Source organism: Sceloporus occidentalis, unplaced genomic scaffold (genome assembly GCF_023333645.1).
Source record: "Sceloporus occidentalis isolate IW3139 unplaced genomic scaffold, rSceOcc1.0.p SCAF_9, whole genome shotgun sequence".
NCBI classification, from domain to species: Eukaryota; Metazoa; Chordata; class Lepidosauria; order Squamata; family Phrynosomatidae; genus Sceloporus; species Sceloporus occidentalis.
In genome coordinates, this window is record NW_028316989.1 from 2,590,316 (window position 1) to 2,606,414 (window position 16,099).

The 16,099-nt window shown below is 39.9% G+C and overlaps 1 protein-coding gene and 1 long non-coding RNA gene across 4 annotated transcripts in view; one reads left to right on the forward strand and one right to left on the reverse strand.

The window, feature by feature from the left end:
- The window catches only part of LOC149306729 (inhibitor of nuclear factor kappa-B kinase subunit beta-like), a 15,974-nt gene extending 8,424 nt beyond the window's left edge, over positions 1-7,550 (reverse strand). The window contains exons 1-9 of one of the 2 annotated variants that reach the window (XM_089537805.1): positions 7,110-7,550; positions 5,390-5,484; positions 4,532-4,649; positions 3,180-3,249; positions 2,427-2,515; positions 2,099-2,188; positions 1,358-1,482; positions 339-446; positions 16-145 (exon numbers count right to left, since the gene is read on the reverse strand). In XM_089537805.1, the coding sequence (XP_089393931.1) occupies positions 16-145; positions 339-446; positions 1,358-1,482; positions 2,099-2,188; positions 2,427-2,515; positions 3,180-3,249; positions 4,532-4,649; positions 5,390-5,484; positions 7,110-7,238 (954 nt within the window). In that variant the 5' untranslated portion in view covers positions 7,239-7,550. Of the gene's footprint in view, positions 1-15; positions 146-338; positions 447-1,357; positions 1,483-2,098; positions 2,189-2,426; positions 2,516-3,179; positions 3,250-4,531; positions 4,650-5,389; positions 5,485-6,973; positions 7,002-7,109 lie in introns of those variants that run through there. The other variant, XM_089537806.1, reaches the window with a different exon arrangement.
- A 1,112-nt stretch (positions 7,551-8,662) lies between these two features.
- LOC149306730 (uncharacterized) lies at positions 8,663-14,957 on the forward strand. Of its 2 annotated transcripts, XR_016282297.1 has the most exons (4): positions 8,663-8,784; positions 9,244-9,781; positions 10,416-10,676; positions 14,478-14,957. It is a non-coding gene; the product is annotated as an uncharacterized LOC149306730 (long non-coding RNA). The 2 variants fall into 2 exon arrangements; XR_016282296.1 differs by lacking the exon at positions 14,478-14,957 and having other exon boundaries at positions 10,416-11,288.
- Positions 14,958-16,099: the final 1,142 nt, after the last annotated feature.

The window sequence follows — 16,099 nt, forward strand, 5'->3', positions numbered from 1 at the left end:
CTTAACAGAATATACCTTTAAATTCAAGATATCATCCAAAGCCTTGAAACAGCCATTGGCACCATAGTTGGGGTCAGTGCCTCTTTGCCGCGGATGCCATTTGAGCATAAGCTGCAGCCATTTCTCCAGCCTATCAGCCAAAACACTGTGAACACAAGCATGAAAGGAACAAAATACTGTATGTGTGAAAGAGAGAGAGGATCGAACATCTTCTCTAAAACCCTTTTCTCAGAACTGCATATCTGGGAGTCATGCGCAGTCAAATTTCAAATCCAGCTGTCCCTGAACCCCAGAGACAAAAACAAGCAAACAGATCTTTCCTGATGTATGTTGCTCACCTGTTCAAATTATTGGGGTGTGGCAATTTGCTAGAAAATTTCACCTCTCCATTCAAGTCATCATAGACGACAATATCCAGCTCACTCTTCTGCCGAACTTTTGCATGCCTAACAAAGAGAATCAAGACAGGGTTCAGAGACGTCAGCCTCTTTTGTCACTTGTATTCTGCTACTTCTCAACACCAAGCTTTATCTCAAAAAGCCTACTGCATATGTCTATTTTAAATTACAGTATCACTGAATTCTCCTGGCAATCTACCATTTCCCTAACTTTCCAGATAGTGGAAACCCCCTTTAAAATATTGTTAGAGTTAGCCATAGCTTAGGATTTGAACAACATGATAAAGTGCAACAAACCTAAAACAGAATCAGAAACGTTCAATCCCCTCCTCGTAGGTATCCACAGCATAAAGGAGTAGGGACCACACAAATCTTATGGTGATTCTCATAATACTAAACTATGGTTTAGCATTATGCCTGAATGCCACCATAGTTAGACATAACAATCTTTGGTTAAAAATTAAACTCTAGGGAAACAAGTATTACCAGTTTGAAGCAAAAGGTATGCAGAATGCTGACCGGCTTCACATGTTCACTAAGACTGAAAACCCGCTCCTGCAACCTGGAACCAACTTCCAAGAGGAGTTTTGCAGCTTCAAACAACTGTCCCTATAGTGCTGTTTTATCTTTTTGAAGAACATTAATTAGCTGCCATATCCTCGTGTAAATGAAAAATTATGCTAACCACAAAATTGAGAATTTAAACTAGCCAGAAGCCAAGGGAAGAAGGAAAATCAGCAAGATGATCACATATGAAGAAACATAAAATATCATGTTCTAATGCATCATGTTTTTAAAAGTACACAGTCAGGCACACTAAAGATTCTTATAAAGCACCCCCCAATCTATGGAGTATCCAACAGCTGTTTCTTTTGTCATTCTGTCAAGATAAATATTAATCAACTTCTTATCAGAATTCAAGTGATAGGAGACACACCTGAATTCTGCTCTTTACTCACCATTGCACTGGCTGCCAGTTGGGCAGAAAAGGCCGGAAGCCTGTGATACATTCAAACGCCAAGGTGCCAAAACTCCAATAATCTACTGTCACAGTGTACTTCTGTTGCTCCAGCAACTCTGGGGCCTAAAATGTTGAAAACCAGAAAAAGACTAACAATGCAATGCTACATACATCTAGACGGAAGTAAGCACCATCAGTTCAATGGGACTCATACTCAGGTAGGGTAAAACCCTGTATGCGCTTAGGTCAAGCTCCAAGCTTCTTTAAAAGCTCAGGAGAATCCAAGCAGACTCCTTGAGATGTTCCCTCCATCTTCACCACATGAAGCCACCATATCTTCAAAACAGATTTTTATGTGAGAGGGTTACGAATGGAAATGATGCATTACCTCACAGACAGCACATTTCATCTGGGGATGTGGCAATGTATACTAGCTTAGGCTGATTTTTAAAAAATCAGTTTGGTAGGCAAATTCATAGGGTATTAACTATAAGAACTAAATGGAACTGTTAGATATACACAAAGTATATTATAAATGCCAGATACTGGAAGGCTATCACTTTCATGCCCTGCCCAGAGCCCCCAGTAAGAAAATCAAAACATTTCCTCCAGACACTGGCTTAAGATTTTCTGGTACCCAACAATTCAATGTCCTGTTTATTGATGGCTACTCTGATGTGCTTCTCCTGTTTTCCCCATCCAGTTACATTTTCCTATACCCATTTGAAAGAATCCTTACCAGATACTGCAGTGTTCCAACAAAGGAAGTACAAAGGCTGCCTTGGTCCAGTTCTTTGGCATACCCCAAGTCAATGATCTTGTGTATTAGCTGACAGAAAAGCACAGAGATGACACTTATAGGAACATGTGAAGGGAGAAGAAACATGATAGCACATTGGCAACACACAAGGCAAAACAGATGCTAAATGCATAGGTATGGTGTTGGATGGCCAGCATTTAATAACTTTGGCTGACAGCTCCACTGCACTGAGTTCAAGATCCAGCAGGATCCTGCACCTCATAGTGATAATTCCTGATAAAGACAATTGGAGAAGATGTCCACTCACCCGCTCTTCTCCTTGTTGTAGGACAATGTTCTCTGGTTTCAAGTCTCTGTGGATGATCCTATTCTCATGAAGATATCGGAGAGCAGAGGCTAACATGGAGAAAAGGCACATTCATTAGCAAAACCTGTACACATTTAAAATAAATCTGTGTGCTCTGTTGATAATATCAGAGAAGATGGGAGTGCAGAAAGTTCAGGTTGCTCCATCATTAAGATCCAGAAGTGGGGAGAAATGACCTTAAAAAGAGTCACCTGACAAACAGAGTTACTTGGCAGAGTCTGTCTTCAGAAACAGAACAGTGGGGTCAACAGCAGCAAGAATGTGCAAGTACTATGGCTCTCAAAGGACAAATTCATTTGCTGGGGCATTAGACAGACAGCTTGCCTCTGAGATATCAGGGCACATTTTGCCTTCTCTTCTATGGATACTTTTGTCTACAGCAGTTTGCAACTCGTCCTCTTACCAAAGAATAAAACAAGACACTTGCATGGATTAGAATGTTAATTTTTCCAGTAAGAGGGGACAGTATGTCTACCTTACTCCATCTCATAGACATACCCTTTCATTGAAATGAGCAGCTGTACATAAGTGCTACAGTGCATTTACACACTCCTGCTTGTTTCAATAAATTTGTTCAGCACAGCTTTCCCACTGAATGTGTTCCCTGAGACAGAGGTTTGATCCCCAATGTAATCTGATGATCGACCAGCTGGGATTTCTTACTCTAAGACTGGGCTACCTGAGCTCACTTACCAATGTCTGCCAACAGGATGAGGATGGCTCTTTCGCGCAGGCCACAACAGTTCTCAAGCTGGTTCAGGTGCTGCAGGGTTTCAAAAGAGGATATCAGAGAACATCAGCTCTCTGTAAGTGTTCTATATCTGGTACGTAGTTAGCAATTTTTATTCTTCATCTTAATTTAATCTCAAAGGGGAGAAAGTCTTCAGCTAAATTCAGAACCAATCTATACATTTGACTGTATTGTATAGTCCTGTATTTGAACTCTCTTCTCCATTTAAAGAAAAGCTCTGTCTTTAATACAGAAAACACACATATCAGGGTGAATAGGTTTTCAAGGCAGCTTTTCAAAGGCAGAGAGATTTTGAGGTAGTACAGCACTGAGTCACATTGACCACACTTGCATTATGAAGTGGTACAGTTTACAAGAAATAGCATATTAGCCATTCAGAAACAAAACACATCAGAAACATGTCCTCTGTCTTCCCCTTCCCTCCATCAGAACAGTAAAACACTTCTACCACCATCTAACCCAGCATCCCTTTTCTCACAATGGTTTTTGCATACCTCCAGGATACTACAAGCAAGTTGGAAGGAAACTACTCTCCTCAACTGTTCATGCCCCCATATAGTTATTTAGACAGATACACCAAACTTAGAATCTCCATTTAATTACCAAGGCTTATAGTTCGGTTACACCCACATAACTCTGATGCCATCCCCACAACTATGTAACTGTGCTTAAATACCTGCAGCTCTAATACTATCCTCCATCAATATATGTGAAATACTAGATTGAAATCCACGAAAGATGAAATAGTCTTTGGAAAATGACTAAATTGAGACACTCATTTCAGTGGTTCTAGTCTGAGAGTGATAAGTCTAGGTCCAACTCAACGAGTGTTTCTTAACAACCACTATATAAAGAACACTGCACCATTTCAGAGGAGGAAACCACGTAAGCTCAGGCCAGGACTTAAGGCAAAACCTTTACTAGAACTAAGGACTCTGCAGGAATGCACAGCAGCCATCTGATTATGCTTCATCAGATTCTTTAGTCTTTCCACTTCTATAGAGCTGTTGTGGTTCTTCTGTGCCTTCAAGAAGACTCTGACTTATAGTGACTGTATTCTGGAGTATCCCTGGGCAAAGATTATTATTCAGGGGAGGTTTGCTATTCACTTCCTCTTAGGATGACAGAGTGTGACTTGCTCAAGGTGACCCAGTGGGTTTTCATTGCTGGGTGGGGATCTGAACCCTGCCCACCAAGTGTCCTACTCCAACACTGAAACGACTATACCATGCCAGTGTATATATCTCTGATGTATAGTATACCTTAACATTTGCAGTACACCCCAAATACTCACTCTTCTGAGATCTCCTCCCTGGCAAAATTCCATGGACAACAGGGGCAAGTCATTCTGTGCCAGACTTTGCATGCCATCTGGGACGTCCCGGGCAGCCACTACGTTGGGATGATTTAGACTGAGAAAAAAAGAAACAGGGAAAAGAAAGCATGTTAAGATTTCAGGAGGCACTTTAGTTTCAAGAAATGCTTTTCACACTTTCAGGTTCGGGGGAATACTTCCTACGCTGACCGCATCTTGCTATGCAAGTTCCCCTGTCATGGAAACATTAAACATTGTAAAACAGGTATGCAGAGAGACCTTGTAGCACCTTTGAGATGAACTAAAGAAAGATGTTGGCAGCATGAGCTTTCGAAGACTTCAGTCTACATCCAAATGCATCTGAGGAAGGAGACTGAAGTCTACAAAACCTCACGCTGCCAACTTCTTTCTTTAGTTAGTCTGTAAGGTGCTACAAGGTCTTTCCACATACTGATTTTACAGACTAACACAGCTATATCTTGAATTGCAAAACAGGAGTGTGTTCTCTTCACATTGCAGGAAATTTAAATGCTAGTAGGCTTGTTACATAGTAGATGTGTAACTATTTAGCTTGGGTGAATGGTTCAGCTATTCATGGCTGTAACAGCTAAGAGGTATCAAAGTAAGATATTTTAGTATACAGACAAGCCGCTTCTTAACTAGCTGCAGGCAATGGCCATGTTTAAAAGGCTTCGGAGCAGTGTCACCAATATTACCTTGGACCTGAGATAGCTATCTGTATAACCTGGATACCCAAGTCAAAATCCTTACTGTAAATGCGTTTGCTCAACACCAAAGGCCACTTTCAAAAGCCCCAGGTTTCCCAGTCTTGCTCACCGTTTCATGATCTGTATTTCCAAACACCATCTTTCTCTGTTGCGTGGGCTGAGCTCCTGACGGCATTGTTTGATAGCAATCTGCTCCCCGGTTTCCTGTTTGAAAAAGAGATTCCGGCAATATGAACATTGGTTCTCAAACTCTGCACATAACTTGACAAGTGCCTTAAGTGTAGCCACAGATTTTGCGGTTCTTACAGGGCTTTAAGAAGAAAACCATGCTGGCAAAGGGAAAGCCGTGTTTGAGATCAACCCTACTTTTCTGGCCTTATTGCTTCTTGTGTCCATTGTATCAGAGTCTGATGTAACGAAGGATCATATTTGGGCTTCTATCTGGCCATCTCCCTTGCTGAAATCAAGATCAACCCTGACCAGACATTTTAAAGCTGGTCCACAAATGGTACATGAACCCTATTAGACGATCACGGATGATAAAGTCCATGTCACCTTTATGCTGGAGAGGATGCCCAGTTCCAGGGACAAATATCCGTATGAGGATCGACTGCCCCCAAATTAATTACTTTGGGCATAAAGTGCTTGATCAGATTGTTCCAGTTACAATAATAATCGTAATAATCAACTTCTGCCCAGCTCTTTTGTTACTTTCCAGTTACACCAAGGGCAATAAAATTTTAAGACGCAGAACGCTGATTGTTTTTCTTTTGACGGCAGCTAGACTTGCAAGCGACCAAATCCTGGAAAGACAGGGCTTGTGTCCCTAAATAACTGGTGCAAAAGAGTCTGGGACCAACGGCGAACGGAGAAGCTATTAGGCAAAATGAAACCTAAACTATTCAAACAATAAAAACCAAGAACCCTTCCATGAAAAATAAATGGCTTCCTTTTATTGTTTTGGTGAATACAAATTCAATCATTTGTCCACCCTCCAATTTGCCAGCGGTCGCTACGGTCCGATCCATTTCAAATGACTTAAACTGTTTAGGACTCTCTCTCTCTCTCTCTCTCTCTATATATATATATATATATATATATACATATGATGCTTCTTCAATTTTATTTTATAATAGTAACGTTTTGGCGGGTTTAAAGACATCCTTTGTTGTATTTATTATTATTATTTTGTAGAATAAAAATCCCCCCTCCAAAAAAAAGGATAATTGTTAACAATTGTTAATATAAAATATATTATGACATAATATTATATATATATATATATATATACACACAAACATATTATACACACACACACACACACATATATATATAAAATACACACACATATCCAGATGTTAATTATTAATTATTTAATTATTAATGGTTGTTTTAATAATCGATAATTTAATTGTATATTATTACTGATAGGAGAGTTATGGAAGGACAGGGTTATAATGTAATTATATTGTATTGTACTGACATTGTATTTTATTGATTCGTTTTAACGTAAGCCGCTTCGATCGTTCGGAGGAGTGGGAAATAAATATATTATTACTATTGTTGTTGTTGCTATCATTATTATTATTATATTTGATGCATTTTTAATGAAGTGGAGACTAGTGGCCCCTGAAAGTTTATGGAAGGCCAGAGGAAGAGCCTGAAACTAAACTACAAAACTTATCTCACTCACAACTATCAGCCTTGCTTTCAGTGCTCTATGGGGATTTATGATTTACGAGTAAAATGAGGGCAAAATAAATAAATAAAAGGAATAAACATAAAAATGCAAATCCAAACGCGGCGGGGCCTCCTCCTCCTCTTCTCACCCGGTGCTGCCAGCGGATGACATTGCCGAAGCCCCCGGTCCCGAGGCGCTCCTTCATCTCCCAAGGCCCGCAGCAGCCCTGGGACTGGAGTGGCGCCGGCGCTGGCGGAGGAGGAGGCGGAGGCGGCATCCCTGACTACGCCAGGCCCCGGCTTCGCGGAGGGAACTAGGCCGCGGCCACCGCCGTCCCTCCCGCGCTTCTCCTCAGGAGAACGCCAGCTACTGCCACTGTTACTACTAGTAGGAGTAATACTTATAAATGGTAGTTTCTTTCTCCTCAGGGTTATAGGCCAGGCTACTTCCGTGTTTCGAGAGAGAAGAAGGAGGGCCTGAGGGAGGGAAATGGCGGAGGAGGCCCTTAAAGGAGGAGCCTCTTCATCACAGACAATAAATGGTCGGAATTACAAAAAGGATTAAAACTGGTTTCTTTTTAAAGTGGTTGTTCGTCCTCCTGAGACGTTTATTTTCGCTTAAAACTATACAAAAATTATTATATATGGGTAATCTATCTATCTATCTATCTATCTATCTATCATCTATCTATCTATTATTCTACTATATCTATATCTATATCTATATATAGATATAGATATAGATATTAAAATGTATACATCCAGGTGTCATTAAAAGCATACACGTTTTTCACAAGTCGAGACCAGCCCTTTTGAGGTTTATATTTTATTATTTATATATTATTTATTTATATTAGAGCATTATTATTTATATTATATTATATTTCTATTTGTTATATTTATATCATATATATATATATATATATATATATATTATATTTAGATTATTAATATTAATATTTATATATTATATTTCTATTATCATATTAATATTTCTATTATCTTATTAATATTTAATATATTATATTGTGTTACATTTATTATATTTATATTATAGTATTAATATTTATTATATTTATATTATAGTATTTACATTAATATTTATTATATTTGTATCTATTATATTTATATTATAGTATTAATATTTATTATATTTATAATTTATTATATTTATATTATAATATTAATATTAATATTTATTATATTTATAATTTATTAAATTTATATTATATTATAGTATTTATATTATATTATTTATTTAGATTTTATTATTTATTTGTTTATATTTTATTGTTGTTCTCAATGCTTCTCAATGAATCGCATGATAACCATGGCATGATCTAGCCATGCGAGGGCAGCATCTTCTCTCTCCATTTTATAGATGCGTAGACTGGCTGTTTGGGATTTGTTTTAAAATCCTTTGGCTTGAGACCAAAAAATAATATTTCTTCTCCTTCTCCTCCTCTTCCTTTCTCCTATTCTTCCTTCCATCTTTACAGAACCGAAAACGAGACCGAAGAACCAAAGATCCATCATTGGCCAGGTATAGGATGCCAAAATGGACCAGAGGCTGCCTTTGCGCTGCCTGTTGCCCATTCTGACTTCAAAACATTGAGCCTTTGGGTGTTTTTTGCTGTAATGGATTAAACACAGCTGGACGTCTCAACGTTTCCAAATTCACTACACAGATGCATAAAACATCCTCTGGAAAGCAGATGCCTTCGCATGGCTATCCTGTGTTCTGGATTTTCCAATGTAAAACCAAACAGATGTCCAGAGGGGGAATCACAGCTTTCTTCAGCCTCACCCACTCCTTCACACTTGGTAAAATATCCCTTTCCATGCCCTAATAATGTGCTAGGCAGACAAAGAGTCTGGTTGTTGCATTGGCATTGCCTACAAAACCTATAAATCACTTTTCCCCAGGAATTAGACTCAAGAAGGCTACTGAAACCCAGAGCAACCGTCAGTGAGTTTTGCCATTTCCAAAGCCTAATAAATCAACCGTCGCATGGCTTTATATGCCATTCCATGCTGTAGGTCTATTGTCTCTTTTCTAGATACTGGGGCACGGATCTTGCAATAATAATAACTTAATTAAATCATATTTGGCAATGTTTGCCAGAGATGGCATGTGACTCATGGGCTATTAAACTTCCCTGGAAATCCAGCCTCTAACTCTTGGGAGACATAATAAGTTGGCCATGTGCATTCCCTATTTTCTTCAGAATTTCTTTCTCAGAAATGTCTTTGAAGAATTTATTTTCCTATCTTTTTCTTTAGGAAAGACAAGCCAGTGGGTCCTAGAGCAAACCAAGCCTGAGCTCTCCCTAGAAGCCAAGATGACTAAGCTGAGATGGTCATACTTTGGACAGATCATGAGAAGAAAGGGCTTCCTAGAAAAGACAATAATGCTTGATGAAAAGAAGAAGGCAGTAGGAAAAGAAGAAGACCTCATTCCAGATGGATCAATTACATCAAGGAAGCCATGGCTGCCCTCAGTTTGCAAGACTTGAGCAGGGCAGTCGATGACAAGGTGCCTTGGAAGTCTCTCATTCATAGGTTTGCTATAAGTTGAAGCCGACTTGACAGTAGTTAACTACAATCACACAGCTCCGCACATCAGTTATTCCTAAAGGGATTTGTGATGCTCCCTTATAAACCCAATAAACAGAATCATAGAGCTGGAAGAGAACACAAAGGCCATCTTGTCCAACCCCATTCTGCCATGCAGGAACTCTCAAAGCATACCTGACAATGGCCATCCAGCCTCTGCTTAAAGACCTCCAAGGAAGGAGACCCCACCAAAATCTCCAAAAGGGTATGTTCCACTGTCAAACAGCCTTTACTGTCAGGAAGTTCCTCCTAATGCTGAGGTGGAATCTCTTTTCCTGTAGCTTGCATCCATTGTTCTGGGTCCTAGCCTCTGGAGCAGCAGAAAACAAGCCCTTGGGGTCTCTTCCAATTATTATTATTATTGTTGTTGTTGTTGTTGTTGTTGTTATTATGCTTTATTTATATAGTGCTGTAGATTTATATAGCACTGTAGAATTCTATGATTCTGTGTATGTATGCATGCATGCATATATGTGTGGATGGATGGATGGATGGATGGATGGATGGATGAAAGTGTGAGATGGCTCCCATCCATTCCACTTTTGGCTCCAGATCCTCCGCTCGTGGCATACAGCCTTTCATCCAGTTACCCCTGAAATAATGTGGTCCTTCATGGTCATCCTGGGAGAAGGTCCCTGAGCCCCACTGTAGCCCTTCTCCCAAATGGATGGGCTGCTATCCCTTTGGTATCCTTTTGGTCTTGTTCTCTGTCCATCTTCCTAGCATATCTACATTCTTGGGAAGGGGTTACAAAACCACAGATGCCTCTGTTACATCATCCAATAGGCATGTCCAGGCAGGTCAACGAACACGGCTTGACTTCCACCTCTCTCCCCCAGGAATCTCAGGAATTTCTCTAAAGAGCTGAGTTGATGACAACCTGAAAAGAAAAAATATGACCTTTGGCTCCAGCAGGTGTTGGCAAGATCTCCACAAGGGTGATACTGAAATGCCTCTGAAACCTGGCAGAAGCATGAAGCGAAGAAGGGGAAAGGTGTCTTCCTGGGAAATCACTTCCACCATACCCAGCATATTTTCGATACCTCCCTAAGAAGGAAGGAATGTGAGATGCAGAATGAAAAGAGTGGCATATTTCTGTGGTTAGTAACCCCGTACGTCATGGGCGTCTCTTTGGTTATGGGTGAGTAGTAACTTAATTGGGGCGGAAGGCCATCTGCAAGCAGGGTGGGACAAGAAGCCTGCCGATAAGAAAGATGACCCATCCAATTGCATCAGTATTTTAGGATGTCCAGAGCTGCGTTCGCTGAGATGGCACAAAGGTTACGCCAACAGCTGTGCCCTCAGGAAACTCCGCCGCCATCCCTAGTTCCTTCCCTCCTAACCCAGTTCAAATGATTGCACTGACTTTGTGATACTTCGACAACGCATGGCAACTCATGGCCCCTGTCTCCAAATGTTCTGCTGTAGGAATGTCACTTGCCTGTACAAGGTTTTATCTTCCTCTAGGTGAAATCACAATGCTTTGTCTGAGCTCATCATAAAACTAGAATAGTTTAGGACTATAACACACGACATGGATAAGAATTTCTGAATTGCTGGTGGATGAATCTACAGACCAGACTACAATGGACTCTTCACGCTCGCTGGGGTTAGGGACACAGAACCCCCATGAAAGTGGAAAAACTACAAATAATACAACATTATTTATTTAATTATTTATTACTTGAGAGACTCTAGAAAACTCTAGGTCTTCCAGGGCAACTCTGTGGTCAGCATCTGCCAGAAGCTGACCATAGAATTGCACTGGAGGACCTACAAATGCCTAGGCAAGTGTTCTCTCTAGGAATCTCAAGGCCCTTCAGTGTGACTTTTGGTGGCAGTTGACCACAGAGTCATGCTGGAGGACCTAGAGATTCCTAGCAAGAACATATTAATCAAATACGTGATCCACAGAAGTCAAAGCCGCAAATGTGGAGGGCTGGCTGTCTATACAGTGAACCCTTGATACCTGATAGGGTTTGTTTTCAGGATCCACTGTAGATACCAAAATCCGTGGATGCTAAGTCCCATTATAGGCAGTGGGATAATAAACTGGTGTCCCTTATGGCAAAATCAAGGTATGCTTTTTGGAATTTATTGTGTGTGAATATGTCCAAGCCATGGATGGTTGGATCTGTATCTAAAGGGACTTGAGTATCCATGGATTCTGGTATCCATTGGAGAGGTCCTGGAACCAAACCCCAGCAGATCCCAAGGGATTAATGTAGTTTGTTTTGACATATCCTAAGTTGCCTTGAGACCCATATTGGGAGAAAGGCAGGATATAAATTAAATATTTCCACTGAGTGTGTAATAACAGCTTAGAGGCCAACTTAGGTTGGAAAAATGGATCAAGACATCAAGTTCTCTCCCCTAGTTGCCCTTTTCCAATCACAGTTGGAGTCCCATCTACCTGCTTTCAGATAAGAACAAAATGTCGGGAGACCTGACTACACAACACTTGCGACGCATGTTGTTTGGTCCTTGCGGACCTATATTGTGTCAAAAGGCTTGCATTAACCATGAGAAGGTTTTTCTCTTTGATGGCTTGAACAAGCAGCAGTCAGTGGGAAAGCACAAGTGTCTGCGGTCTTATCGCTCCAGAGCAGTCTTTGCTTTCACAAGAGCAGGAAGGCTCCCACCTTGTTTCCAGCTGTGATTTTTGTTCATTCTCTTCAGTGTTGAACAATTAGGCAATCGCTTTATTGTGGGAACCATCTCTATTGCAGTGTGAGCCAACAACAATGAAGAGCTCAGCTGTAGCCCCGAATGGAGAGTATCCCAAGACCCCTTCAAAAATATACCAGAAGAAGCTGAAGTCAAGAGCTAGTCAAGATCCAGTTCACCTGGCATCACCCAGAAGATATACGTATTTGTAAATACAGGTGCCAGGATAGTGCAGTGGGTTGAGTATTGGACTCGTATTTCAGAAGATCGGGCTCCAAATCCCTCTGTTCAGGTACGGAAAGCCAATGGTGAACCTTGTCCAAATGCACCCTCTCAGACTTATTAAATAATGGAGATGATCAGAGAAGGCGAAAAAGCTGGGAGTAAAAGGCATAATCCTGACATAAATGCGCGATCGTGCAGAAAATTTTCAGACAATGTCACATTCATCCAGGACTTATCCCATGAAGATCCAGGAATGCTCCAGCATCAAACCATTCCTGGGACTTAGAGAGAGGCAATGGCAAACTTCCTCTGAAGAAATCTTGCCAAGAAGACACTAGGTTCACAATACTGGGGCCAGCTTGATGTATTGGTTTGAGTATTTATTATTATTATTATTATTATTATTATTATTAGCCCACCTCTCCCTGTGGATCGAGGCAGGTATTGGACTCTGGGAAACCAGGGTTCGAATCCTCAGCCATGGAAACCCAAGTCTCTCCTCCTCATTGCCCTAGCCATCGCCTCACCGGAATGACAGGAAACCTGATTCATTCTAGATCTTTTTTGTTATTATCTGAACAGCAATTTTCATGCAAAAATAAACCTCCCAAAAGCCGATCAGTTGCTCATCCAAGGAAGCCAGGGAAAGAGAAACCCTTGTCATCAGGAAAAAGCTGTAATGTCCAGAGATGAGAATGCCAGCCATTTGGCTTTGGCCAGGAAGAAACCTTGGAGGACCTCCAAAGCCAATAGAGTTTTCCTTTCATGTGCGCCTCTCCAAAGTTTGTTACCCGCGTCACTTCTAGGCCTTATCACAACATCGCCATTTAAGAGTCATAAAGCAATGCTTTGGGGAAACAGACAGTGTTGCAGAACCCAGCTATGGAAAATCCAATGGAGAGTAATGTAACTTCTGGAGTCCACCAGAATTGTAACTGGACAGTCTTTTTGCAAAGGGGAAATTGTGTAGGAAAAACCCAAAATGTTGCTGACATAAAGGGACAGCCGCAAACAGAGAAAGAGAGAGATATTTCCATTTCCTCTTACTTTTAATAATGCTTTAGAAAACAGTGAAGAGTTAAAACAGACTCTTTCCGTTAGATTAAAAATGTAAAACCTTTTTAGAAATGCAAATAAAAATGGCTGAAGCAGGATTGACCATTATTATTATTATTATTAAGAATAATAATATGCCAAATTGGGGTAGTTGGAAGATATGCTAACCTCTCTCTTTATATACAGCTCTTTATATACAGGATACAGCCTATTCAGCCCAGTTATTCACATTTTGGGATTTCATTCAATAATACAAAGAGACACTGGAGAATATTTCCTTGCGCGAGTCCTTTTTAAAACATATTATTTTTATTAGCATATAAAACAGCAAAATAAAATCTCAAGTACCAGATAGTTTCGTCACCATTCGCAGCCCAAATCTCCAACCTAAGCATAACAGTACATATATATATACATACAATAGCATGTGATATCAGGGGAAAAATAGCATTAAGTAGTATAGAACGGTTAACATATTTGTTAACTGCGTTCTCAGTTATAGTAGATATTTGTGTGTGTGTTTTAAAAGATTATATTTTACTTTGGATTATAGTCTTTTATTCATAATGCAATCGCCTAGCCGGTATGCCAAGAGATTTTACAGATTAACATGGCTATATCTTTGAATTCTACTGTAATCGCTTAATAATAATAATAATAATAACAATGCTTTATTTATATAGGGCTGTAAATTTACAACAATTGCCTAACTTTAAACACATTGAGCTGTTTAATATTTAGGGTATTTTTGCATTTACTCTCCTGGGTGTGTTTTCTCAGCATTTCATGATCATCATTACTGCATTTTCTGGCTGCACTTCTGCAGTAATATTTCCATAAAACAAGAGAGAGTAATCCTTTTTGCAAATGCACATTAGTCACTTTCTAGCAATGAGTTTCATCATGACAAAATACAGTTTCCAGGACTTAATTTTGTTTTCTTCCCCATCTAGACAAAATATCTGAGAGCCACATAATCTAATCTTGTTGGTAATGTTTCCAGAAGACGCTGTTCCTTGAAGCCAATGGATGACATCAAGACCTTTTTAATCTGTCATGCCACATGTTATCTAAGGATGACATTTCCATGGAAGATGGAAATACAGATGAAGGCATCATTGGCACTCCCTCCGAGACACGCCGAGTCCCACCTCCAACTACAAATCCCTGGATTTTGGACTACAGAGTCGTGAGATTTAAAGTGGTATAAAACGGATAGAACTGTGCAATGTGGGTTCGGTTATTTGTTTCTTTAGGTTGCATCTACACTGTGGAAATAATGCAGTTTGATGCCACTTTATCTGCCATGGCTCCATCCTACAGGATCCTGGGATTTTTAGTTTGCGGAGGAACCCACACTCTTTGGCAGAGAAAGCTTGCAAAACAACAAATCCCAGAATCCCGTAGGAGCTGGTCCCTTTCTTAGTAAACAGTTGGGCAGGATATACTGTATTCTGTATATTAAGAGCTGTATATATATATATATAGAGAGAGAGAGAGAGGGAGGGAGGGAGAAAGTAGCATATCTTCCAACTGCCCCAATTTTGGCATCCTCTCTCTTGCCACAACTTTTCCGTTGCTTTTAAAATACTCCGGTTTCTTTCTTCTCCTCCTACTTTCCCCCTTTTGTCTTATTTCAGTTGCAGCAAACTAAATTCAAAAATGCAAAAGTAGTTAGCACTGAATAAACTCAGAAGAGAGGAAGCAGCGGATTCCTGTCCTTCCCAGTAATCTCAGGCAAAACCAAACTGCTGCACTGTCTGTTAAAATTGGTGTCAAACTGCATTTGTTTCTACAGTGTAAATGCATCTAGGAGCATCCATTTTGAAAGCAAAGCATGGAGCAAAAGCCCAGGGCCAAGCTCTACTCTCAGAGATATCTATGGGAGATATCTGCACATTTGGAGTGTCATGATGAAAACACAGCAGACCATGAGTCTTTTAATCTGGTATTACTGTTGCCTATTCTTAATACTGAGCTGGGGCAGTTAAAGTGGTCTCAAACTGGATTATTTCTGCAATGTGTTTTGGACCATTATTGTAAAAAACTTGGGGAAACGACTGCTACAAATTGTGAAATTAAGGCAGCATGACACTATATTGTCATCCATTTGTATATATACGCATATACATGTGTGTGTGTGTGTATATATATATATATATATATATATGACTTACGCTTAATATAGATAACAAATCATTGTGATGGCATTAACCAATTTACATTTGATTTGCATGACTTATCTAAATGGAAGCAATATTTTATGCAACCAGGTGAACTCTGTTGCATTTAGGAGTCGCCAGGTTGGAAAATAGCGGAGGAAGGAATATATCAAATGAATGCACTGAACTTACAAGAGGAAGATAAACACAATATCTTGTTTCTTGTCATGTATTATATTAAACAGCCTCTCTCGGGTCATCAGTAAACTGCGGTTGACTTTGACGTCAATCCGGATTTCCGAAAACAGGCTGTACTCGTTTTATTTATTTGTGTTTATTACAAATGTTGTGTTTGGACGGTACAGTAATCCACATCTTTTGAGTTTGAAGAACAAAACTAAAACATGTTAGAA